Raw genomic sequence first — 27,560 nt, forward strand, 5'->3', positions numbered from 1 at the left:
AAAATAAATAATAAATAAATAAATAATAAGTAAAAGATTTTCTTTTTAACCGTATGTATGGGTTGGGGTGGCTGTGTCAGAAGAGGATGTCAGAGTCCACGTTGCTATAGTTACAGGTAGTTACAAGCCATGGGTGTGGGCAGCGGTGGCGCACGCCTTTAATCCCAGCACTCAGGAGGCAGAGGCAGGCAGATGTCTGAGTTCGAGGCCAGCCTGGTCTACAGAGTGAGATCCAGGACAGGCACCAAAACTACATGGAGAAACCCTGTCTCAAAAAACAAACAAACAAACGAACAAAAGAATATACAAGCCATGGGTGCTGGGAAACTGAACTTGGGTCCACTGAAGAGCAGCATGAACTCTTAATCATTGAGCCATCTTTCCAGCTCCCTTCTGCCCCTCGACACTTGTTTTTAAACCTGCATCTATTAATTATATAGTAATGGGTTTCATTGTGTCCTTTTCATACATGTATCTACTCTGATCATATTTACCCTCTTATCCTCTCTTATCCCCAACTCCCAGTGAACCTCCTCTGCTCCCCAACAAGTCCCCCTCCCATGTTATGTGGACGTTTGTTGTTGGTTGAAATAAGGTCTCACTATGTGGCCCTGGCTGGCCTGGAACTTCCTCTGTAGACCTGGCTGACCTCAGATTCACAGAGATACATCTGCCTCTGCCTCCTAAGTGCTGGGATTAAAGGCACCGCCATGCCCTGGTGTGCGTGTAAGTGTGTGGATGTCCTACTGAGCTCAGAGTTGCTTGCATGAGCAGCAGGCTGTTTGCAGGCAACCTACCAGTGGCTGGCTACAACCCTAAAGAAAAAGATCTTGCCCTCCCCCGGCAACCATTAACTGCCACTGGCTCCACATGAAGGGTGGGGCCGTGTGAGCCCCTCCCCCAGCCACTGTTAACTGCCTATATAGCCCCAGAGAGGAGTGGGGCCTCGTGAGTCCCTCCTTTATTTTTTTAAGATAGGGTCCTACTTTGTAACCCAGGCTGATCTTGAACTTGAGATCCTCCTGCCTCTGCTTCCTGGATACTGGGATCACAGGCATGCACAGCCATACCTGGCTCTGAAGTATCTATTTCTTTGGACAACTTATTTTCTTCTTAAAAAAAAAAAAAAAAAACTCGGTACTATATAACTGACAAGCGCTCTTTAGTTCTAACACCCCAGTAGATGAGTTGATCTGCTTAACAGAAAAGTAGATGTGTCTCAGAGCATTTCTTAGTTTTCTAGCTAGTACGTTTGGGCGCCATCACTCCATCCTCCCAAACCTGGTACTTTAGTCTTAGACTTTCATCATCCCTGCTCGGGTTCCTGCCCTAGGTCCCAATTTGCCATATCCCAGCCAACCCCATGAACCTATGCTCCTGGGTTCTGTGACTGGACAGTGATGGAGGAGTCATTTAAGGACCAAGGACAAGACATAACATTTCCTTCTGGGCGCACACAAGTTGGTGGCTTCCTAAGCACGGTGCCTCTGTTATCTGTAGACACTGTAGACAGTGTCTTGGCTGTGTTCGGTTCCCACAGTGCGTTTACAGCATCTAGATATTTCACATCACGTTATCCTACACTGTGCAAAGCAGGTCATCACTACACTATGTGACGAGAGCTGTTGATCGAAGGGAAGCCAGCGGCTTAAGCCATATAATAGCATGTTGACTAAGGACTCGGCCCTGTTTCTAGCTCTCCAGTTAGTTCATTATACCACAGTGTCTCACACACTCAGCTCCTGGTGTCCCAAAGCTTGTTTACATAGGTGAAGCTGTCATTCAGAGACAACCTGGAAATTCTGAAGCAGGGCTAACTTATGTTGGGGAAAGAGGCAGCTGCTTCTCAGCTCATTTTTTTTTTAATGTTTATTCAGTCCTCCACACTCTAAAAGGAAAAGGAACCCAACTTTCAGAGAGAAAGGAAGGGGGCAGTGTGAGCCACGGAAGGTAGGCCACCCCTGCGGATTGGGAGGTACTCCCAGAAGGCCGCTCTTCTGTAGTTGCCAGGCAACAAGTGTAAACAGGACAGGATCATGGCCACTAACTACAGTGCTAACCAGGTAAGTTCTCGTTCTCCGCCCTAACATTTGATTTTACCTTCCGGATTCTACCTTTGGGCCTCCCCTTCCATCAGATTCTGATCTCTAAACAGATGCTGTGTGGGTTGAGGTGGGGTTTCACCTCAGAGTTGGGAGGGTCCAGGAACAAGCAAAAAGGACCCCGAGTTAAGTTTGTAGAGTGTAAGCCAGAAGGCATTGATTTTATTTTTACAGGCCAGAGTACACCTTTTAGGCTTTGTAAGTCAAATAACAAAGTCATAGCTATTTACATGAAAGTTGTCCCTAATTTGTTTAAAATTTGTTTAAAATTGAAGATATAATAACTGAGGCAAGTGTAGAGGTACTCTCCAGTGATCCCAGGACTTTGGAGGCAGGAGGAGGATCAGGTGCTCAAGGCATCCTTGGCTAACATACTGAATCCAAAGCTAGCCTGAGCTCCATGAGACCCCCACCCCCTCACACACACACAGACAGACACACAAATCTGACCATTGTGCTACATACCTGTAATCCTAGTTACTTAGGACAAGGAGGCAAAGTAATCACTGAAAATTCGAGGCCAACCTGGTCTATATAGGATGTTCCAGGCCATCCAGAGCTTGAAAATGGGACCCTGTCTACACAGTTTTGGAATTTTTTTTTTTTTGGAGAAAACATTTTGTTCGCTTAGAATTCAAATTTTAGTGGGTTCTTCTTCTTCTTCTTCTTCTTCTTCTTCTTCTTCTTCTTCTTCTTCTTCTTCTTCTTCTTCTTCTCCCCCTTCTCCTCCTCCTCCTCCTCCTCCTCCTCCTCCTCCTTCTTCTCCTTCTTCGTGTGTGTGTGTGTGTGTGTGTGTGTGTGTGTGTGTGTGTGTGTGTGTGTGTAGGCAGGGTCGTTAGTTCCCCCTCCCTTAAAATCTCTTCCTCCCTATACATACATACATATCCCCTTGTCACAATGAGTTAGAGTTCATATAATTGTTGAGGCCTTTGGTTTTCAATTAAAGAGAACTGTCACCATTTCATGGGCTTGAAGACTCTGAGCCTCACAGGAACTCTCCTCTTTCTCCACAGTATGAAAAAGCTTTCTCACCCAAGTACCTGCAGAACTGGTCTCCTGCCAAGCCAACAAAAGAGGTATTCTGAGCTCAGTGCCCTCCAAGGCCAGGCTATGGGGACTGGCCTCATGGCCTCCCTGTCACCTAGCTCCTTTTGCCCTCTAATGGTCCGCCTTCTCCTCTCCCATGCCCCCCAGACACCGTTTTCCTCCCTCTTTGACTTCAAGTACTTCTCTTCCCACCCCCACCCCAGAGACTCACCAGCCATGAAGGCTACACTCAGATTATTGCCAACGATCGAGGTCATCTCCTGCCTTCAGTGCCCCGTTCCAAGGTGAGATTCCCCACGCCCATTCATATCAAAAAGGGAAGAGTTAGCCAGGTGTGGTGGTGCTCACCTTTAGTCCCAGCACTCAGAAGGCTGAGGCAGGAGCATCTCTGTGAGTCTGAGGTCAGCTTGGTCTACAGAGTGAATTCCAGGCCAGCTAGGACTATATACAGAGATGCTGTGTCAAAACAAAACCAAAAGAGCTGATGCATAAAAATGGAGCTGCAGTCACTACATAGAAAATTGAAGTCCAACTTGTGAGCACCCCAATGTTCTATCCAGTTTACCCACCAGGACAGAGCTGGCTTAGCACATGGAAGTCCTGAAAATGATGAATATACAAACAATGTTTTCAGATGACAATATTTATGCACGGAACTCGTTTATCACACTTAGTCTAAGAATGCAAAATTTTATGTTGGAAGGAAACGGGCTAAAAAACAGCATCGTAACTGGCCGAAGAGAGGAGGAGGGGAGATGATCCCTTCAGATGTTTCATTATTAAGATGCCAAAGGGGCAGAATGGATGTGAGGCCAGCAAGCCCTGCCAGGCAGACACTTAGCAGCCAGGAGGATCTGTTGAGCATTCCCTTTTTCTTTTAGGCAAGTCCTTGGGGTTCCTTCATGGGCACCTGGCAAATGCCCCTGAAGGTACCACCTGCTCGGGTGACCTTGACCTCCCGCACCACGGCTGCTGCTGCCTCTCTCACCAAATGGATAAAGAAGAACCCTGATCTACTCAATGCCTCTAATGGGCTGCGTCCGGAAATCTTAGGCAAGGTATCTAGCCTTCCCATCTAACCCAAACCCTACTGTTTCCATTTCTTTTCCACCTCAAAACTGTTATGCCAATCCAGCAAGGGGAGGGACCTCTAACCAATTCTGTCTTCTGCTGTCTAATCTCTAATCACTAAGGTCCAAAGGAACAAAACAAAGACATCTTGTTCCACACTCCTAACCCCAGTAGAAAACAGTCTGGAAGGGAGGTTAAATTGAACTATTCTTGGCCGAAACTTGACCTTCTGCCCATGGGGTAGGAAGAAAGGGAGTCCGATTCTAAGGATGACTGGGAACTATCTAGGCCTAACAAGAAATATGATCATCTTTTCCACTCTAACCCCAACAGCCCCATAACCCCGACTGTCAGAAGAAACAGAAGAAATCTGTCACAAAGACTGTACAGCAAGCAGCAAATCCGACCATAATTCCCAGCTCCCCGACCATTGACGGCGATGACGCAGATGAAACTCAAAGCTCACACCCCTCTGCAGGTCACACACCAGGTCCCCAAACTCCCATTAACTCTCCCAAGACCCTACCTGCAAGCCCATGTTAGAATACCAAGCAGGTAGGTCCTAGTCTAGCCGAGATCCAGACATACAAAGCTGCAATTCTGCAGGGGAAGAGGCTGAGATGACATTTTAGGGACTGACTGAAATAAGTAAGACCCCTGTATTCAGAAACGTGGAGCAGAGAAACAGTGGGCCAGGAGTAAAGGCAAATTTGGGCGAATAAACATTGTTTGTTGAATCTTTTACTGACCTGGGTTTTCTCCTCGTTCTATGACTGTCTTTTGCAATCCATAAGGGAAGGCTGGGGAAGAAATCAGGGAAAAGGACGGCAAGTCTTTTTGTTTGTTTGTTTGTTTCTCGAGGCAGGGTTTCTCCGTGTGGCCCTGACTTTCCTGGAACTCAATCTGTAGACCAGGCTGGCCTAGAACTCACAGAGATTCACCTGCCTCTACCTCCTGAGTGCTGGGATTAAAGGCGTACACCACCGCCACCTGGCAAGCAGGTCTTTATTAAAATGTCAGTTACACTTCAGCATTGACCAAGAGGAAGCTAGTCTGCATCACGTAAGGGCAAACCCTTGGAGAACCGAACTTTGTACAACCAGTATCTTCAAAATCACAAATATAGTTGTTTAGTAGAGCCTGTGAAACTTTTTATGTTTATCCATTTACTTAACGAATATGTGTAGATGGACCTCAAGCTTGTGGAGGTCAGAGGACAACTGTGGGAGTTGGTTGCCTCCTTCTGCAACGTGGATCTTGGGAATCGAACTCAGGTCGTCAGGCTTGGCGGCTGAAGCATATATATACCCACTGAGAGATCTCGGACAGACCAGCTCGTAAGTAGAAAAAGAAAAAAGCCAGGGTGCTCCACTTCCCCTTCCTTCACTGGATGGTTAAGAAGCCGTCAAAACAGTCAAGAAGTCCACATCTGTTTCCCAGCCTCCAAATGTATTAACCATTGCCTCTGCTGTGCATCTTGCTGGCACTGGTTAAGCTGAATGCCCTTGCCAAGTCTAAAGCCAAAGGTGGTTCCCCATGAACACTGACAACCTGGAAGACAGCCGATTCAAGCTGGAGGAACTCTGCACGACCTCCTAGGATAGTCAGATGTGGTGGCACAGTCCTGTGATTCCAGTTACTTGGGGGACTGAAGCAGGAAGATCATCCGTCTGTCTGGCCTTAACTTGGTAAGGCCTGGGGGCTGGGGCTATGGCTGTGCTTACCTAGCATGAATGGGACCCTAGGTTCAATCCCTAGCCCCACAAAAGACTTCCCAGGGCCCCGTCTAGAGAAAAGGGGGAAGTGACTACTGGGGATCAGGATAGAGATGGCCGAGAGCAGAGGGTGGTGGTATCGCGCAGTCAGACGGCAGACAAGATGGCACCAGCTGGAGGTAGCCTGGGTTAAAGTTCCAGGCCAGTCAAGGATGCATGGTGAGGCCCTTTCTCAGAAGATTTCAAGAGACTACTAAAGCAGCACCCCATCCCATCCTACCCCACCCCAGCGCTGAGTTCACGTTGTCTTCCTGTTCAGTGGCCACATCATTCCTCATCCACTGCTCTGATTGATCTGGAGTAGTTTTTCTTGGTGCTGGGGACCGAACCACAGGCTCTGTGCATTCTACCATGGAGCCAAATACCTAGTCCCAAGATGAATCTTTTATTCCAGAGCTGGAAAAACGTATCAAGATAGCACTCTGAGCTGGGGGACTAGTTCATGATACCATGCTTGTTAACATGTACAAGGACCTGACTTTGACCCCTAGCACCATAAACAAAGCACTCCTGCTAAAGATTCAGGGTCCCAGTAGGGGTCAAATAGTAAGTTTTCCTATTACATATATTTTCTGGGATTCTGACACCCTGTTCCACTTTTAAAAATTCTCTACTAGTTGCCCCCAACCCCACCTCACTGCCCAAATCTGCCTCTGTAAGTCATTAGCCCTTAGCTATCACCTCCACTGGCGCCAGGTGTCCTTAAATGAAATACTTGCTGAACTGTACCATGAGTTATATAACTAGCTATCCAAAGGATGGGATGGGACCCTGTGTAAGACCTTAAAAGCTCTCAACAGAGCTGGGCAGTAGTGGCACATGCCTTTAATTCCAGCACTCAGGAGGCAGAGGCAGGCGGATCTCTGTGAGTTCAAGGCCAGCCTGGTCTACAGAGCAAGTTCCAGGACAGCGACGGCTACAAAGAGAAACCTGAGCTCAAAAACTAACCAACCAACCAAACAAACAAAAACCAGCTCTCAACATGCTTAGCTGCCCCCCTCTTTACTCTTTTCTGAGGCTTCCTTGTAGTACCCAAATCTCTCACTACTTGTATGTGATTACCTCAATTTTTCTCCAGTGGTCAGTTGTGGAACAAACTATTTCTCTCCTAGGAAAGGTCATTCTGGAGGGTGTAAATGTCCAAGACCCAAAGGAAAGGGCAGAAATGAGATCCTTTCTACTAACCCTCACTAGATTCCAAAGAGTCAAACATGAAATGAGCAGTATTTTAATCGTTTCCAAAGAAGATGGTACAAGAATTTAGATTAGAAAACATGACATTAAAGGTGTTTTTATTAGAAGTGAAAAACAGAAAGAACAGAAAATACAATTTTTTGGCTCTTCCTCATCCATCAAAAGCTGTATGTCTTTTCCCCCAAGCATGAGCTTCCAAGATCCAACTCGCTCTTTATCACCCTCTAGCTGGACAGGGCAAATCCCTCCACCTCCACCTCTCTTCTCTCAGTCACACTGTGTGGGTGCTAAAGGCCCTGAGCAGACCAATGAACAGAACTGTCCTTTAAGCCAGCAGCCCACAGGCAGTGGCACCCAGGGCAGCCACAGAACTGGCATTGTTTCCACTGTCTCAGCAAGAAGGAGCCGAAAGCCGACCCTCAGCACAAATCAGAATCAAACGTGGAGAGGGAGTAAGGGCTCCTGGGCCCAGGGAGAAGGACCTTTCTCTACTACTACCGTTCTTCAAGTTTCTCTACTGAGCTCCAACAGGATCTGCAACTCATGGCATCTACACAAACTGGGGGAACCTTGGTGGATGGAGACAAGAGTGATAAACAGGAACATAAATCAGTGTGATAATGTATAGGACCATGCTGGAATTTCAGCTCTTCACATGGCTGCCAGCCCCGCAGAGCACAGCACAGCAAGAACCAAGACAGCCACTCCAGACTGCTGCACCTGGGGGATCGCCAGGCCTTTCCCTAGGTCCCACATCTGTAGGGAAAAATAAAAAGAGGGGAAAGTTTTTAGTTTTATTTTCAGTAATTAGAACCCCGGCCTCTCTCACAATTCCCTTCTCAGAAATCTACCTGTTGAATGGTTACCTGCCTTCTATGGGATTCCAGAGAAAAGTACACATCCCTATGTCCCAATTTCACTCTTCTAAAAGTCACAACACAGTACCTACCACCCACTTCCCCAATGACTGACAATCAAGTCCCCTCATGTGGTAGAGATTGGGTGATGATCTCTACAATGCCAAGGGCCCTTCATACAAAAGCTTCCAGACTGTGCACATATCCTCCCCAACATGAGAGCACATGTAGATCAATGTTTCTGGAGAGATATTCCTTCAAAACATAGTTTTGTTTTCTGACATAGAATCATGTTGTATAATCCAGACTAGCATAGAATTCACCATGTAGCTCAGGGTAAGCACAACCCAAGGTCTTCCTGCTTAAATTTCCCAAGTGCTGGAATTACAGGCATTCACCATGTCTGGCCCAAACATATTTCTGCACAGTGTAAGGCATTATGTGGAGGTGGTGAAGTTCTGTGGTGCTATGAATTTGGTAAACACATAACTTCCAAGTTTCTCAAGCAATTTACTACAGCAGTCTGTGACTCTCCAGTAGAGTCAATCACGGGGTTCTTTGGTGAGCTCATCCTCAAGGACTGATATTTTACAGACTATATTCTGGGACCTAGAACTAATGCCTTCTCTCCTTCTCTTTGGAGATGGGATCTCATGGATCCCAGGCTGGTTTTGAATTCATCGGTAGCCAAGGAAAACCTTGAACTTCTGATCCTCTTGCCTCCACCTTCTGAGTGCTAGGATTACAGTACCCAGTTTATGTGTGCTGGAGATCAAACCCAGGGCTTTGTACATGCTAGGCAAGCACTCTACCAGTTGAGCTGTATCTTTCTCTGTGTAGCCCAGGATGACCTGGAACTCACTCTGTATACCAGGCTGGCCTCGAACTCACAGAGATCCGCCTGCCTCTGCCTCCCCAGTGCTGAGATTAAAGGCGTGCGCCACCACTGCCCAGCCTGTCTTTTTTTCTTTTCTTTTTTTTTCTTTTGGACATGATCTCCTATATATTCCTGGTTGGCTTGGAACTCTCTAAGTAAAGTAAGTTGGCTTCAAGCTCATAGGAATCTGCCTGCCTGAGCAGGGGATTAAAGGCATGCACCACCACCCCAACAGAATCTTAACTTTCAATTTCTTTCTTTTTTCTTCCATTTTCTCCCATCCAGGACTTCACTATGTTGACCTAGGATACACTCGAATTCCTAGGCTCAAGAGATCCTCCAACCTCAGGTTCCTAAACAGCTGGGACCATGCCTGGCTCTCAAACTTTTTTTTTTTTTTTTTTTACTATAACCTCACTAAGAGCGGGGGTGGGGGGGGTGGGGAGGGTATAAAAGCACTTGCCTTTTATGTGCTAACTTGAGTTAGACCTCCAGCACAAAAAAAAAACAAAAAACAAAAAAAACCCTCTAGATTCTCTTGCTCCCTAAGGGTATGAACACTCTAGGGCAGTGGTTCTCAACCTGTAGGGGTCACCTATCAGGTAGCCTCCTTATCAGTTATTTACATTATGATTCATAACAGTAGCAAAATTACATTTATGAAATAGCAATAAAATACTTTTATGGTTGGGGGGGGTGGTCACCACAATATGAGAAACTACGGATCACAGGTTGAAAACCACTGCTCTAGGGCAAAAAGTGCTATTCAGGTTTCATACTTAGCACACAAAAGCAGCCTCAACACATTCTAACACATGAACCTCCACAGTCTGACTATAAAACTGACTGAATCAGGAGTCAGTGCAGACAAATACCACAGGAAGCCCAGGAAGAAATCAAGGTGAGAGGATCCCCTGGTCTCAATGCCCAGCTAGCTTCCACCTAGATGTCATCAAGTGTGAAGCAGATTTGCTCACAGAGGCACAGTGCTTCATGAGACACTGAGTCCTGCTGGGCAGTAGTGGCAAGAGAAGCCTCTAGAAGGCAGGTCAAAGGTCTACATCTCCTCCTTTACAACCATACCATTTCCCCGTCCTAGCAGACCTTCCAGCCAGGCAACTGCTAAGACATCCAATTTCATGGCAAACAGTTAAAACCTGACCTGCACCAGAGCTAGTGCTTGTTAGAAGAAAACCTTAAAAGCAGATTTGGGGCTTAATAAAGCCTTTAGATGCCTCACTTATCTCAACAAAGAGATTATCAGAATGGACAGGAACCAGGGCAAAAAGCCTGAGTTCTAGGATTGCTAGGTGATCCCTAAGTCCAACTCGTACTAAGACAGAAAGAGACAGAAATAAGCCCCTGCCTGAGCCAGGATGTGAAGCCTTCAGCTGATTTTCTTTACAGAGCTTTGTTCTGTGGAGTCGAAAGCCATTAATGAAACTTCCTTTTCTTTCCACTGTCTCCCTCAGGAATAAAAGTCACTTCAAATCACTGAACATTGCTCCAGGGAACACTTGATAAATACACTTAATTTAATAGATCATTTAGTCTCTCACTTTTTTTTTAATTCAACTGTCTACTGGACCAGACTGAAATCAGAAAATGCTTGTCTCTGAGGCTGTCTCTGATGTGGAGATTATAAAAGGTCAAACAAACTAAGGCAAAAGCATCCAACTGACATTTTGCTTGGGTTCAGAAATAATGGAAGACTGGAAAAATACATTTTAACTATTTCTTGGAGAAGGACATAAGAGTAGGGATCACAAAATACGAACTCTTACAATGCTCAAACCTGCCAGGCAGGAAGATGATGAATTCAAGGCCAACCTGGTTACAGAGTGAGGACCAGGGCAGCCTGGGCAATTGAGTAAAGCCCTGTCTGAAAATATAACAGTAATCTGGGTGTGTTCAAAGCCAGTCCTGGATACACAGCAAATTTACGGCCAACCTAGGTTTTATGAGACCCTGTCTCAAAAAGCCAAGAATAAATAAACCAGACATGGTAGCACTGACCTACAAAATCCCAGCAGTCAGAGATTTGGAGTTAGAGTTGGGAGAATAAGAATTTCAAGGTCATTCTTGGCTAAATAGTGAGTCTGAGGTCAATCTTGACTACATGAGAACTTCTTTTAAAAAAGGGGGGTGGGCAGGCTGGAGAGATGGCTTAGCGGTTAAGAGCACTGACTACTCTTCCAGAAGACCTGGGTTCAATTCTCAGCACCCACATGGCAGCTTACAACTGTCTGTAACTCCAGTTCCAGGAGATCTGACACCTTCACACCAACACACATAAAATAAAGATAAATAAATTATTAAAAAAAAAAAAAAAAAAAGGAGTGGCTGGAGAGACAGCTCAGTGTTCAGAGCACTGCCTGCTCCTCCAATGAATCCAAGTTTGGTTCCCAGCACCCACAAGGTGGCTCATAACTGTTGTGGAATAATCTCTTTGCACGCTGTGAAGATGTGTTTTTGCGAAGGCATCTTCTTATCGGTTTAATAAAAAGCTAAACAGTCATTAGCTGGGCAGGAGGTATAGGTGGGACAGCCAGACACAGAGGATACTGGGAAGAAGAAAGATGGGGTTGCCAGAAGACACAGAGGGAGCAAAACATGCTGGAGGATAGGTAAAGCCACAAGCCACTTGACAAAACGTAGATTAATAGAAATGAGTTAAGTTGTAAGGGCTAGTTAGTAACAAGCCTAAGCTATGTCCAAGCTTTTATAATTAATAAGTCTCTGTGTCATTACGAGGGAGCTGGTGGATCCGACGAAAAGGTCCAACTACACATAACCACATCCTCTTCTGGTTTCCACAGGCAACAAACATGCACATGGTGGGTGCACAGACATGCAGGGAGGCAACACACCCATACAAATGAAAATAAAAATCAATTTTAAACTGGTAAAAAGTGTGAAAAAAAAAGGATGGGAGATATAGCTATGTGGTAGGGTGCTTGTCTAGCATGCACAAGATCCTGGGTTCAATTCCCAGTAGCACACTAACAAACCATGACAACAAGCACACAAACCACCCTGGCTGGACTCTTTGCAAACACCTAGCTTGTGTTTGCTCTCACTCTCTCCAGTTACTCAGTACAATCTAAAGTGAGGAAAACAAAAGCTGATATACTCGAATCTAACCAGACTTGTCACTCTGGGTGGAAAGGAATGTCACATTGAAAGCAGCAACTGCTTATCTCGTTCATAATTAAATTCCCAGTGTCAAGAATAGTGCTTGACAATTTACAGGCACCAGTTCATAGTTACCTAATAGGTATGTCTTCCTTGCCAGATCTGGTTTCAAGGGTCTTTTAATAATTATATGTCTCTTAAAAGTGGGAAAGTTCACAATGACCCCTTTCAGCACTGGCCTAACACATACTCATAAAGGAATTCGGGAGGGGCCTTGTTTAGCTTTCCCCAAAAGGACTTGAGTAAAGATCCAGTACAATTAGCCTTCAGAATGGTACTAGAGGGCTGGCAAGATGGCTCAGGAAAAGGTACTTCCTGTCCAGCCTGACAACCTGAGTTCAAGCCTCCGGACCACAATGTGAATAATAAATAAATAATAAAATTAAAACAGACAGACAGACAGACAAGGTTGGGCCATGTGTGGTGCTCATGCTTATAATCCCAGCACCTAGGATGCAGAGTCAGGAGGACAACCACAAATTCAAGGCCATTCTGGTCTGTACAGCATATTCCTGTCAGCCAGGGTTACATAGTGAGATACCCTGTCTCAACAAGAAAAGGACGATAACTCTACGGTTAGAGGTACAGCATGTGCAAGGGCCTTGGGTTCAGTGAGCCCAGCATCAAAAGGGGGGGTGGGAGGACAGGCAAAGGTAAAAGAACACTAAACCTAGAAATAGGGGGAGGACCCCCCCAGCCTTCCCACCCTCTGTATCCAGGAAACTTACCAAGTGTCGGATCCCATTCCATGCGTGGTACATGAGAGGAAAGACAAGCACAAACTTAGCTGTGTGGATCACTGCTGGCCCCAAGCACAGGGACTTCACAAACATCAAATAAGACTCAAAGTTCCCAGGAAGCAGCAGTGCAGACAGGCCAAAAAGATAGACCCCTGAGAGAAAAGCAAGCGTCCCATTAATTACAAGTAATGTAATGTGTTAAACTGGGTTCTAGGAGGCGCTTGACGCCTGATACAATTCCTTTTTGTTTTTGTTTTTCGAGACAGGGTTTCTCTGTGTAGCTTTGCGCCTTTCCTGGAACTCACGCTGTAGACCAGGCTGGCCTTGAACTCAGAGATCCACCTGCCTCTGCCTCCCAAAGTGCCAGGATTAAAGGCATACACCCTCCCACCCCCCCCCACCACCCCCGGCTACCTGATATAATTCAAAACCACTTGGAAATAGAGAAAAGTTAAGTCGGGATGTAGTTCAGCTGCCAAAATGCTTGACTCACATATACAAGCCCTGAGTTTGAAACCAGCACCACATAAAGCACGGATGGGAGACTGGAGAGATGGCTCAGCAGTTACAAGGGATACTGATGTAGCAGAGAACCTAAGTTTGGTTCCCCAAAACCACACTGAGTAGCTGACATCACCTTTTACTCCAGCTCCAAGGGTGCCTGTACTCATGTGTACATACCCCCTACAAATACATACACATAATTAAAAGTAATAAAAATAAAAATGTATGTCATAAAACACGTAGTATGGAGAGATGGCTCAACAGTTAAGAGTACTGGCCGCACTTCCAGAGGACTTGGGTTCATTTTCCAGCAACCACGTGGTTGTTCATCTGCAACTCCAGATCTAGGGAAGCCAATGCCTTCTCCTGGCCAATTTGGGCACTAGGCATGCACAGAGTACATACACATACGTATAGGAAAAACACTTGTAAACATAAATGAAAAAAAAAAATCGCTGGGTGGTCGTGGTGCACGCCTTTAATCTCAGCACTCAGGAGGCAGAGGCAGGAGGATCTCTGTGAGTTCGAGGCCAGACTAGGCTACAGAACGAGATCCAGGACAGCCAAGGCTACACAGAGAAACCCTGTCTCGAAAAAAATAAAATAAAATAAAAAAAGAAAGAAAGAGAAAGGCCAAGCTTAAAGGACTTACATTCACTCTAAATCAGGTTGCTGAGGTGCAAAGGAGGCAGGGATGAGAGTCAGAGAAACATCAGTTCTTCAAAGATGCCTTTATGCACATAAAGATCTGTGTGTGCATGTGCATGTGAATGTGTGTGTGTGTGTGTGTGTGTAAATATATATACATACCTCCACTTAAGGCTATACCAGTGCCACGGTGGCAAACGGACATTGTCATCGGAAGAGACCAACTACAAAAAAACATACAAAGACAATTTTTAAAAAGGATGGCAGGGTTTTTGTTTGTTTGTTTGTTTTTGGTTGTTTTTTGGTTTGGATGACATAATTTAAAAATAAAAGCCGGGCGGTGGTGGCGCACGCCTTTAATCCCAGCACTCGGGAGGCAGAGCCAGGTGGATCTCTGTGAGTTCGAGGCCAGCCTGGGCTACAGCGCAAGATCCAGGAAAGGCGCAAAGCTACACAGAGAAACCCTGTCTCGAAAAACCAAAAAAAAAAAAAAAAAAAAAAAAAGAAAAACACAAACCATTTGGGGCTGGAGAAATGGCTCAATGGTTAAGAGCACTTGCTGTTCTTGCAGAGGACCAGAGTTTGGTTCCCAGGACCTGAATGGTGGCTCACAACCATCTCTAACTCCAGTTCCGGGGATCTGTCAAGCATTCTAACCTCTGAGGGATCAAGCACACATTTGGTATACACAAATGTACACAGGCAGAACACTCATACACATAAAATAAATACTTAAAAACAAAAAACAAGAAGTCTCCTCCTAGCTTTCACAGCCCTATTTCCAGTTTCTAATTTGAAGATAAGAAATTTGACTGAGCCGGGCAGTGGTGGCGCATGCCTTTAATCCCAGCACTTGGGAGGCAGAGCCAGGCGGATCTCTGTGAGTTCGAGGCCAGCCTGGGCTACCAAGTGAGTTCCAGAAAAGGTGCAAAGCTACACAGAGAAACCCTGTCTCAAAAAAAAAAAAAAGAAAGAAAGAAATTTGACTGAACACAGCTCAGAGGTAGAATGCTTATGTATCCCGCATGAGGCCCTGGGTTGGGTCCACTGCAAAAAAGAACAAGAAAAATGACTTATTTTTAAAAATATCTAAAAAAAAAAAAAAAAAAAAAAAAAAAGCCAGATGTGGTTGCACATGCTTTTAATCCCAGCAGTCTTGAGGCAGAGGCAGGTGGACCTCTGTGTTTGAGGTTAGCCTGCTCTACAGAGTGAGTTCCAGGACAGCCAGGGCTACACAGAGAAACCCTGTCTCAAAAAACAAAACAAAAGTAAATAAATAAGTAAAAACAAAGTATCTCTTGGGGCTGCAGAAATGGCTCAGCAGTTAAGAACACTTGCTCTTCTTACAAAGGTCAGAGATTCAGTTCCCAGCACCCATGACCTGTAACCCAGCTCCAGGGCATCTGGCGCCCTCTTCTGGCCTCTGTGGGCACAGGGCATGCAGGTGGTGTACATATATACATGCAAAACAACAACAAAACCACTCATTTATCAAATAACAATATTCTTTAAAAGTTATCCCTTGATTTTACAAAAGCGAATCACTGCTACCATTGGGAAGAGGGAACAATACAACTCTAACTCTTCACCCGGGGCCCCCATACTGGTACCAATTAGACCAATCAGAGCTGATACAACGAGAAAGCAATCGAGCTGTTCTGTGACTCAAGCCTGTGACCTCAGGGCGACAGTGAGACCTGCCTCAAAAACAAACAACAGTTGAAGGCCAGTCTGGACGATGCAGGGCTCTGTTTCCAAAAATAAAGAAACAGAAAGAAAGTACGATGTTAGCTACTTCACATCCTTCCTTGACATATTATCTAGGAAACAGACCCTGCTGTTTCTTTTTCCATGCAAAGTTCCATAATTGGACCTAATGTTATTTTTTCAAATGACTTGTGAAGAAAGTCCAGGCTTATTTGGAACTATCTCCATCCTCGTAATCCTACCCCTTCCAACTCCCTCTCTCATTTTTATTTTTATTTTTTTATTTTCCGGAGCTGAGGACCGAACCCAGGGCCTTGCGCTTGCTAGGCAAGTGCTCTACCACTGAGCTAAATCCCCAAACCTTTTTTTCTAAAAAAATTTTTTTTTTATTACCCTCTCTCATTTTTGAGGCAGGTTCTCACCATTTACTAAGATCACGTATTAACCTTCTGTTAGGGTACAATGCCCAATTTCTACAATTAAAATTATTTCTGGAATCTGAGTTGGAAAAAAATCCTGAAGGGTTGTGGTATTTGTGGAGGTGGTTAAAAAAATGGCCAGTATCCCCTGGCAGGAACCCAAGGAAAGAGGGCAGCAAAGCTCAAGATGTTTCGATGAATTAGTGCTTATTTATCTATTCTTAATTTGTAAAAAGATCTACAGGGATTCTCTTAGAAGACAAAAACAAAATCAGCTAGCACCTCTACTTCTGAACACAAGAGATGAACAAACATAAACATGTATGTATAAATACACACACACACACACACACACACACACACACACACACACACACACACGACTGCAAACACAGTATATATCTCAGCTCTATCCAACGAGAGGACCTAAAGTCAATGATGTGCTGGTAGGAATGAGCACGTCTAACACTCCAATACTGATGCCATACTGAAGAACTTCTAGTAGCCACTGCTAGAACAATTTGAGCATCAAAGTAAACAATGACCGTAAAAGAGTGTAACTTTTGTGTAAAACAGGAATCCTTGAAAGAAAGCAAGGTTTGCCCTACAGACAGAGGAAATCTAAAGGGTATGTGCAATAATACAAGGGTGGTGGCACTCAACCTGTAATTCAGTATCTGGAAGGTGGAAGCAGGACAAGAAATTCAAGGTCAGCCTCAGTTACACACCGAGTCTGAAGCCAGCCTGAGCTATGTAAGATTCTGTCTAAAACACCAATAAACAAATAAATTAGTAAGTCACGTGGCCCCTAGAAGCTAGAAACTACAAAAAGAAATGGATTTCCCCTAGAACCAAAAGGAAAGAACCCAGCCTCTGTTAACACGTTTGTTTATTTTCAAATATTTCATTTGTTAATTTAGTGCATCATGGTACACAATGCAGACTGGAGGACAACTTCTGGGAGTCAGCTCTGTCCTTCCACCGTGTGGGACCAAAGGATCAAAGGTCATCAGGCTTAGTGCGAAGAACCTCCACCTACCGAACCGTCTTCTCAGCCTGAGAACTTAATTTCAGCTTCACGGAAGGAGTCACATTTCCAACAGAAGTGCAAAAGTACGAATTTATGTGGTTTTTTTATAGCTCAGGCTGGCCTTGAATTTGCTATGTAATTGAGGACAGGGTTAAACTCCTGATCCTCCTGCCTCAACACCCCAAATGAACCACCTTGATCAGCCTCAAACAGCAATTTTTTTTTTTAATTTTTTTGGTTTTTTGAGAAAGGTTTTTTCTGTGGATCAGCCTGGCTATCCTGGAACTCACTCTGTAGACCAGGCTGGCCTCGAACTCATAGAGATCTGCCTGCCTCTGCCTCCCGAGTGCTGGGATTAAAGGCGTGCGCCACCATGTCTGGACTACAAACAGAAAGTTTTGAGCTCAAACATTCTAGCATAATACATTCCAATACTAAAAGATTTTGATACTTATATGCTGAGGAATCACAGTAGAAAAGTACTAAAAGTCAGTTTTCCATAACTAAGCCATCAGGTTTCTCCAAGAACAAAACACTTTGTACGTGTAATAAAAACACTACAATATAAAACAAAACATACCACAGCCTCAAATCTGAGCAGAGGTGTTGTAGACAGCGTTCAGTGTTGTGTGGTGTGATGGCAATGTACAGCACAAAGTGTGTGTGCGGTGTGCTCAGAACCAAGGCTGCAGTGAAGTCTTCAACATAGCAGGCAGGCAATACCAGCAACACCTCAGACTCATGAACTGTTTGTGTCTGAATTTTCTTTCGGCAGCTGTGCATTCAGAAATCTTCGACTTGTTGCCGACTTGTTTCAAGACTCTTCCTGCCACTGGCAACCCACAGGTTAAGAAGCTGCATGCTAATGTAGGCCGTACTGTCATCACTGCCCGCCCACTGCTCCCGGGTACCGTATTCAATAAGACACTTAGAAAAAGTAAAATAAGGCCAACTCTAGACCACCCCGCTCCGGGGCCCTTACCTGTAGATAGTGATATGAGGAGAAAGGGGACGGGTTGAGCTCCTGTTCTTATTCCAGAACCGCTCCATCTCTTCCTTAGCTGAGGTTCCCAAAGGAACAGCACTAAAATAAAACAAGAGGTTCAAAAAGGACTAAAGGACACATTTTACATAGCAAAAAGTGTAGTTTTAAAGTTTTATTTTTAGTTGTGGGTTATGTGTATGTTAGTGCAGATGCCTGAGGAGGCATGAAGGTGTTGGATCCCATAGGGCTGGCGTTACAGGCAGGTGTTAGCTACCTAATAATGTGTGCTATTAACTAATTTGGGTCCTCTGCAAGAACAGCACAAGCTCTTACACTGTGCCATCCCTCTAGTCCCCTAAAACGTCTTTTTTAAGGTAGGGTTGGATCAGGATTGCTCAGTGGGGAAAGGTGCTTGCTGACAAATCTGATGACCTGAATTTGAACTCCCTGGACGCACATGGTAGGAGGAGAAAAACACTCCCACAAGATGTTTTCTGACATCCACCTGCACACCCACGAGCCCCACCACACACACATTAATAAGTAATACACACACACACACACATATATTTTTTAAAGAAAGGATAAGGGTATAGAAATGGCTCAGAAGTCAAGAGCAGAGGCTGCTCTTCCAGAGGACCCGAGTTTGATTCCCAGCTCCCCCATGGTGGTTCACAACAGTAACTCCAGTCCCAGGCAATCCAACTGGCCTCCTCGGCACTGAATAAATGTAGCACACAGACAAAAATACAGGCAGAACATCCATACACATAAAATTAAAATTTAAAAAGAAAAGGAAAGAACATAAAGAGATAAGGTGGCACACACCAGCAGAGGCAAGAAGACTGGGAGTTCGAGGCCAGCCTGGACCACATAGTAAGTAAAAGGCCAGCCAAGGCTACAAAGAGAAACTGACTCAAAAGCAAAAGAGTTCACATTTAGGTTGAAGCAGAAGGATCAGGAGTTCTGTATCATCCTTATCCACACAGCAAGCTCAATGACTAGCCTAAGCTACATGAAGCCCTGTCTCAAAACAAAACAAAACCCAACCCTAAAAAAAATCAAAGCAAAAGGAAAACATGACAGCTAAGTGCATTTATGAGCCTGAATAGGTTCTGGCTGCAGGAAAAGAAAAGGTTGTAGTTCTATAAAGTACATCATTTGGGACAAACAGAAAATTCGAACATCAGCTCTGTATCAGATAAGCGTTCATCGGTCAGTTTCTTAATTGTAATGACTATGCTTGTATATTATCCTGTTATATAAGCAAACAAAAATGTCAGCAGTTGACGAAGCTGGATGAAATGAGCACAGGACTTCTCACACCAGATATGGCAGGGAGTGTCTATAATGCCAGCCCAATAGAGGATTCCACAGGGGATCACGGAAGCTCAACACCATGGTGCACAACACTGCCAGATTTACTCAAAAAACAAGACATGTTGCACAACACCAAGAACCAAAAATGTACTATTCTTATGTATTTTCTGAAAGTATAAGGTATTTGATATTTCCAAGATAAATCTTTAAAAAAAATTGTTGAAGGCAACTGTTGAAGTCAACAACTAGGAATAAGTATTTAGCAGGAAAAAATAAAACTCCCAGAGATCCACCTGCCTCTGCTTCCAGAGTACAAGGACTAAAGGCATGTGCCACCACACCCAGATTTCTACTGCCTCTTCATGAGGAAAAGAGTTAATAATATAAAATATTCATATTGTGTAGACAGATTTTTTTCTTTGGGCCACTAGCTCACAAAAAACGACTTATTATTAATTATGAAAGCTTGGCCTACAGCTTAGGCTTGTTTCTAACTAGTTCTTATAACTTAAATTAACCTGTATCTTTCAATCTACGTTTTTTTTTTTACGTGGCTCAGTCACTTTTACTCTGTAGTGCCCATCCTGCTTTCTCAACGTCTGGCTGGAGACTCTGCCTTTCTTCTTCCCAGAGCTCTCTGTCCAGAAGTCCCTGCTATGCTTCCTGCCTAGCTATTGGCTGTTTAGCTTTTTATTAAACCAATCACAGTGACACATGTTCACACAGTGTAAGGGAATATTCCACAACAATAGAGTTCAAAACTTACTTTCTGAGACAAAGCTGAGAATTAACATGGGCCCGGAGGCAGTGACGGCCAAGGTGTCTGCAAGAGATTCAAGAATACAAATTTAGAGACCAACAGCAGCATATCAACTTGCCCACCTTTGTACTATATTATTATTATTATTTATATAGTCCTAGCTTGTGAAACAAGGTTTCTCTGTGTAGTCCTGGCTGTCCTGGAACTCGCTCTGCAGACCAGACTGGCCTCGAAATCAGGGATCCATCTGCCTCTGTGTCCCGAGTGCTGGGATTAAAGGGATGAGCCATCATGCCTGGCTCCTTTGTATTATATGAGATGTGTAAGACTGACTGAAAACGAAATGAGGGTTGAGGGTATAATTCAGTGTAGAATGTATGCTTAACGACACGGGACCCTGGGTTCAACCTCCAGCAACAAAACCATCAGAGGTAAGCACAGTGTCCCTAGTTTCTGCCTGAAAAACTACAACCTGAGGCAGGCATGGGGATACACCTGTGCTCCTAGCACTTGGTAGGCAGAGGCAGAAGGGTTAGACATTCCAGAACAGCCTCAGCAAATACTGAGTTTGTGGCCAGTCTGGGTTACACAAGACCCTGTCTCAAAAAAGAAGAAACGAAGGAAGGGCAGGAGGGAAGGATGGGGGTTGGGGGGAGGACAGACTGTATATAACTAAGTAGGACATGGTAATAAGATTATAATTCTAGTAGCTGTGCTGCTGAACAGGAGGATGGCAATTTTCAGGTCAGCATGTGCTACAAGATCCTCTCTTAATTAAAAAAAAAAATTAAAGCTACAACTCTAAGTAAAGACTAATCAGAAATATTACCTACAAATGCAAATAAACTTTTAAATGAACACAAATACTAGGTGAGAGAATGAGAGCCAATAAATATTATACAGAAACAAATTTGTTGTGTGTTTTTTAGGACAAGGTCTCATGTAGTTTAGGCTGGCCTCAAAACTTACTATGTAGCTAAAGTACTTCTTCCTCCCAAGTGCTAGGATTCCAAGTTTGTCTCCGGGATGTTCTTGTTGTTTTAAAGCTAGGTCTTACAGGAAGTGGTTAAATAGGGGTGGGCAGCGGGCTTTAATAGCTCAGTGGTAAAGTGCTTGCCTAACATTCAAGGGTGGGGCTTTGGGTTTAATCCCAGCACTGCAGAAACGAACAAGCCAGGGTAAGTAATTGACAGTGGGAAGCACACAGTTTATGGATGGCACAGACCTGCTCCAAATGGATGAATTAAATTTTGAAGAACAAGGGATTTGAGGATGGACAGTCCTGATATTAAGCTAGGTCATTTCAAAAACTACCATCTGGAGCTGGGGAGATGGCTCAGTGGATAAAAGCACTTTACATAACCCTGACAACCTGAGTTCAATCCCACAAGGCCCACTTAAGGATGGAAGACGACGACTAACTGTACAAAGTCCTCTGACTGCCACAAGTGCACCCAAGTACACACACAAACACACGCAATAATAATAATTAATAATTCATTTTTAAAAATTAAAAACCTACCATCAACTTCCAGAGAGCAAAGATAAACTTCAAGTCACAAAGCCTCTCATATATAGTATAAAAAAAAAATGAGAAAGCAAGGATTCTTTACCATTCCCACAAAGAAGCATTTACAAAGAATAATTATGCTTTCTACCTAAAAGTTGCTACTTAAAAAAAAAAAAAATTACAGGGGCTGGAGAGATGCCTCAGCAGTTAAGAGCACTGGCTGCTCTCCTGGAGGACTAGGGTTTAATTCCCAGCACCCACATGGTATTCACAATCATCTGTCATTTCAGTTCCAGGAAACCCAATGCCCTTTTCTGGACTCTGAAGGTTCAAGGCACGCACGTGGTACATGGACATGCATGCAGGCAAAACACCCATACCATTAACCACAATAATTTAAAACATTTTAATTACATTTTATTTATTTTGTGTGATGGTGCATGCCACAACACACATGTGGGAATCAGAAAACTTGCAAGGAGTTTCTTCTCTCCTTCCAACATGTGGATCCTGGGATCAAACTCAGGTAATCAGGCTTGTAATCCCAGCATTCAGGAAGACATACAGGAAGACTGCTGTAAATTCAAGGCCAGTCTGGTCTAAACAGCAATTTCCAGGCCAGCCAGAGCTATATCAAGACCTTGTCCAAAAAGCCAAAAGGAAAGTGAAAAAGGAAAAACATTCAACAACAACACACCCTTTAATCTCAAAATTCCAGCCAACACTTCCAAAGCATTTAAGAAGGTGACCACAATGAAGTTCTAGAAGTCAAAACATTCACTTATGTTAACTCTATGTAACTAGTTATTCACTATGTGCAAGGCACTGTGGAGATATAAGAGCTCTTTAAGATCCAACAATCTGGGCGGGGTGGTGGCACACCTTTAATCCCAGTAGTCGAGAGGCAGAGGAGTCAGATCTCTGTGAATTTGAGGTCACTCTACAGAGTGAGTTCCAGGACAGCCAAAGCTATAGAGAAACCCTGTCTCAAAAACCAAACCAAAAAAACCAAAAACAAAGCCGGGCGGTGGTGGCGCACGCCTTTAATCCCAGCACTCGGGAGGCAGAGCCAGGCGGATCTCTGTGAGTTCGAGGCCAGCCTGGACTACCAAGTGAGTTCCAGGAAAGGCGCAAAGCTACACAGAGAAACCCTGTCTCGAAAAAACCAAAAAAAAAAAAAAAAAAAAAACCCAAAAACAAATGAATAGTATATCTTACCTGGGTAATTTATTTGTTTAATAACTTTTTTCCTTTATTTTACATACTGACCAGTTTTCCCTTCCTCCTCTCCTGCTCCCTCCCCCAACTTCCATCTACCCCATCCCCATCCATTCAGAAAGGGGCAGGCCTCCCATGGGCTTGAAGAGAGCATGGTTCATCAAGCTGAGGTAGGACCAAGCTCCTCCCCCTGCATAAAGGCTCAGTAAGGTAATCCAGCATGGGGAACAGGTTCCCAAAAGCCAGCTAAGCACCAGGGACAGGTCCTGATCTCACTGCTAGGAGCCTTACAAACAGGCCAAGCTACACAACAGTCACACACACACATATGCAGAAGGCCTAGGTCAGTCCCATGCAGGCTCCCTAACTGTTGGTCCAGAGTCCATGTGCTCACAGGAGATCAGGTGAGCTGTCTCCATGGGATCCTGTCATGACCTTGACCCCCCTGGCTCATACAGTCCCTCCTCTCTTTCTTCAGGGGGACTCTCAGAGCTCAGCCCAGTGCTTGGCTGTGGATCTCTGCATCTGCTTCCATCAGTTACTGGATAACAGCTCTCTGGTGACAATTAGGGTAGTCACCAAACTGATTACAATACATGGCCAGTTCAGGCATTGGGTAATTTATATAAAACAGTTTAAAACCCTGCATCTAATAGTTTAAGAGTTAGATATCTAGCCGTTCGGTGGTGGCACACGCCTTTGATTCCAGTACTAAGGAGGCAGAGGCAGGCAGATCTCTGTGAGTTTGAGTCCAGCTTGGTCTACAGAGTAAGTTCCAGGACAGCCAGAGCTGTTACACAGAGAAACTCTATCTCAAAAAAGAAAAGAAAACAAACAAAAAGATCCAACAACTTTCTAGATGGTTTATGATGTCCACTACATCACTGACACTAGACGCACAATCAATTCAGGAGCCTTATGCTCTACACAGAGCATCAGAAGGGGCCATTATCTGAAGGGAAAAAATCCAACCAACCCTCTTCAGTTCTCTCTCTTTCCTTTGGAGGCAAGAGGTGAATGCAGACATTGTGTACCCAGGGCTCTTAGAAAGAAGTGGGAACAAATCTCTTTAAATCAACTGAATTGTCTCCAAAGCTGCAGGGCACACATTCCTCACACCAAGCTAGGCCCAGTCACTCAGCTACCCAGCAAGAGTTTGCAGATGTGGGCTGGAATCTATCGCATGCTCTGTCTAGTGCTATTGTTTCCCAAATACCAACGTAAGCTTTACACAAGGCCCCTCAGAAGCAAGCTGTAGAAACTCCATAACTTCATTTGAAATATGAAAGCAGGTATCTATCTTCATCTTTCATGTGAAACCAGAAACTCTGAAAAGGCTTTCTACGCTGGGAATGGAGCTTAAAATGTTACAGCTAAGCCGGGCAGTGGTGGCGTATGCCTTTAATCCCAGTACTCGGGAGGCAGAGCCAGGCGGATCTTTGTGAGTTTGAGGCCAGCCTGGGCTACCAAGTGAGTTCCAGGAAAGGTGCAAAGCTACACAGAGAAACCCTGTCTCGAAAAAACAAAAAAAATGTTACAGCTAGGAGCCAGCGAGAGGGTTCAGAGAGCGAAGGCACTTCCCATCAAGTCTGACAACCTTAGCTGGACCCTTAAGATTCACAATTGTCCTCTGACCTCTACACACAAGCCACGGCACATGCGCACCCACCCACACCCACAATAAAGAAAAGTGGGGAAAAAATTGTAAAAGGTTATAGCTAGAAGCAAGCGCTTTGTTTTGCGACAGGATCTTACTCTGTGGCCCAGGCTGGCCTCCCTCTATAGCTCAGGCTGGCTTCAATCTTACAGCAACCCTTCCTGTCTCAGTCTCCTAAGTGCTGAGACTACTGGGGTGAGCCTTCACAGGCAGCTGATAACGTCATTTATGTGAAATGGTGTGGCATTTACATATGTCTTCTGCACATTGTCCTATACTTTCAATAATTTCTCTATTACCTATAATGCCAATATAATTTAAATGTTCCATAAATGTCATACCATATGGTTTTAGGAAGCGGCGGGGGTGGGGTGGGGGGGGGTGTGCTACCTATGTGCAGTCCAAACACAACCAATGGGAAAAAGTTACTTTAGAAATAACCACTGGGCAGTCTAGCTACAACCAATCACATGCCTACATGGGGACAAAAGGTGAAGCAAACTATTCTCAGGAAGTGCTGAACTGAGAATGAATATCTGAATGACAGAAGACTACAGCAGGGTCTACCTACAGTTTGACTCACATGGGCTCAGTATAATGCTGGTCGGGTAACGGACTCAAACTGTTTTCTGTAATTTGTTTCTCAAGCATTTGCAATCCGAGTCTGGCTGAATCCAGGAAGAACCCAAAGATGAAGACTCTAAACACTAATCCTGAAACTCCTAAAATGAAATGTTTGGAACCACTATGATCATTTCAAGCTAAATGTTAATTCACCCAACATGCCCTAACGTTCACCAACATGTGCTACATCATAGGGGTTGGAGATTTAGCTCAGTGGTAGAGCGCTTGCCTAGCAAGCGCAAGGCCCTGGGTTCGGTCCTCAGCTCTGGAAAAAAAAAAGAATTTGAAAGCATTCAATGACGGTTAAAGAATTCGGATTGCTGGACGAAGCTCTGGAAAACCTGTTCCTGTCCTATCTCAGAGAAAAGATGCCTATGGAAATGCACAGCCAAATGAAAATGAAGGATAAAGATGACTGATCCAAATTCCCAAAGACTCGCTTTGTAACAAAGAAAAACTAAACAGAATCCCTCTATTTTTATACTGTATGACTGAAGTGGAAAGAGAAATGAAAACACATTTGGGAGAATTAGGGACTGGAATTTCAACAGCACTGAAGCTAACTTTCCATAACAAATAACTTCCAAAAATAGGACAGACACAAAACTTGTGTTGGGATTTGTACCGTAAGTGTCTAAGGGCACTAGCCCTTACAACTAATAAAGGCTCTGGGAATGACACCTGAAGAGTGAAGAATTAAGAACAAAAGAAAATCTAGGCTATGTCTCTGGGCAGAAAATTGGCTTTTAGAGCAAGGAGGGGATAAGCACCCCATCACAACGCTAAACCAGAATGAACACGAAGTGAATTTCCTGGGCAGCGGCAGACCCACTCGGGCTGCTGCTGTTACCCCGGCACGGGAGGGATGCATTTGGAAGCCAGACAGTCCCCACGCGTTGCAGCAGCAGACCTGCCAGGGGTCAGGAAGCACAGACTAGGTGCACCAAGGAGCCCCTCCCCCTACAGTCCCTAACCCACCCACCCCCAAAAACTGTAGGCCTAGGGGCCAACTGATCTCGAAGTTAGTTTTTCGAGGCTCGGACCTGGGTGAGACCACAAGAGCAAGTTGGGAAGAGGCTTTAGACGTGGGCGAAGCGGGAAGAGTGACAGCCGCGCCGCTGGTCCCTACAAAGTGACCTCTAAGCCCTTCGGAGCCCGGGGTTGGGGGGGGGGGATGCTAGGATCCCCGGGGCGCGGCCTGCACACCCACGGGTCCTCTCCCTGTCCCCGCACGCTTATGCCGCTGTCACCACCCTGACGGACCGATTCAGGTTCCCCCAAGGGTCGCAGGCACGGACTCCCAGCCCCAAGCTAAAGTCACCTCAGCAAGAGCGCAGCCATCTTGAGTTCCGGCCTGGACGGAAATGACGCAAGTCCCCCCCCTCCCCGCGCACCCCGTGCGTCCCCTCCCTCGGGCGGAGGAGCCGGCGGGGAGGGGGGGGCTGTCACGTGACAACCTAGACTTCTTTTAGGCCGGAACCTCCTCTGGGTTTTGCGGCTCGGGTCTTTGTGGATGGTGATTTTTCTCGGGTCTTTGGTTTTTCCCCTCTCGTGCTAGTTTCTAGCGTCGTTGGTCCAAGTTTTGGCCCAGTCGCCGCGTGATCGTCCTTAGTGCATTCACCCACCCGCGGGTTTATTTTGTCCCCGCTCCCTCTACGGGACAGCGACTTCGCCCGGTTTATTCACTGAGGATTTCGGCAGCTCGCTTCAACCCCTTCCTTTCCAAGTTGTCCTAAAAAATCTCCCTCCGGGCTAGCTGACTGAGACACCCAAGGAAAAAGCTAATTCGGGCTTCCTCTGGTTCCTTGGTGCTTCCTCACGGTTCTTCGGCCCTAAAGAGATGTCAGGCAAGCACTATATTTTCAAGCTGTACATCCCCAGCGAGATAAGCACATTGAACCCCAATTTGGACCGTAGGGCGTGTGCGGCGGGGCTGTCAGAGGGCCTTTCACCATTATTCTCAAGGTCGGGGATCCTCTTCTGACCACCTCCATTAGGCCTGGCCATTCCAGGGCTTGAGCTGCTGCATGAACCAAACTCCCACCGGCCAAAGACAAGGCTCCCTTGTTTCTTTTTCAGCGATGTGTGGGTGACACCCACAGCCACAAGAACCTGGGGCGTGGAGAACCCACTTTGATTTATATGTGCTGTATATAAACGGTTTTGAGGAATCCAAGGACAGAAATCAGTTGCAGAGCGCTCTCAACTGAGGAAAGAAAATGAGCAAGTGAGAAAGGAATGAACTAGAATGCCAAAGTTCCTGACCCTGGGAGCTGTGGGGTGGCGGGGCGGAGGGAGAAAGAATAAAGGGCCGGGGGGA

General features: G+C 45.2%; 2 protein-coding genes across 2 annotated transcripts; one reads left to right on the forward strand and one right to left on the reverse strand.

Annotated features, from left to right (window-relative positions):
- Nucleotides 1-1,909: 1,909 nt before the first annotated feature.
- On the forward strand, nt 1,910-4,962 carry Cfap126 (cilia and flagella associated protein 126). Its single transcript, XM_052737581.1, has 5 exons — nt 1,910-2,063; nt 3,116-3,178; nt 3,353-3,433; nt 4,031-4,207; nt 4,554-4,962. Exons 1-5 carry the CDS (start codon nt 2,037-2,039, stop codon nt 4,761-4,763), a joined length of 558 nt encoding a protein of 185 aa, XP_052593541.1. The 5' UTR covers nt 1,910-2,036; the 3' UTR covers nt 4,764-4,962.
- Nucleotides 4,963-7,270: 2,308 nt separating this feature from the next.
- Sdhc (succinate dehydrogenase complex subunit C) lies at nt 7,271-26,636 on the reverse strand. Its single transcript, XM_052737582.1, has 6 exons — nt 26,562-26,636; nt 20,238-20,294; nt 18,149-18,250; nt 14,173-14,234; nt 12,847-13,010; nt 7,271-7,945 (listed from the first exon to the last, which is right to left on the reverse strand). The coding sequence occupies exons 1-6, from the start codon at nt 26,579-26,581 to the stop codon at nt 7,841-7,843; spliced, it is 510 nt and encodes a 169-aa protein (XP_052593542.1). The 5' UTR covers nt 26,582-26,636; the 3' UTR covers nt 7,271-7,840.
- Between the last annotated feature and the right edge of the window lie 924 nt (nt 26,637-27,560).

Source organism: Peromyscus californicus, unplaced genomic scaffold (assembly GCF_007827085.1).
Source record: "Peromyscus californicus insignis strain IS unplaced genomic scaffold, ASM782708v3 Scaffold_14__1_contigs__length_90479793_seg_2, whole genome shotgun sequence".
Taxonomy (NCBI): domain Eukaryota; kingdom Metazoa; phylum Chordata; class Mammalia; order Rodentia; family Cricetidae; genus Peromyscus; species Peromyscus californicus.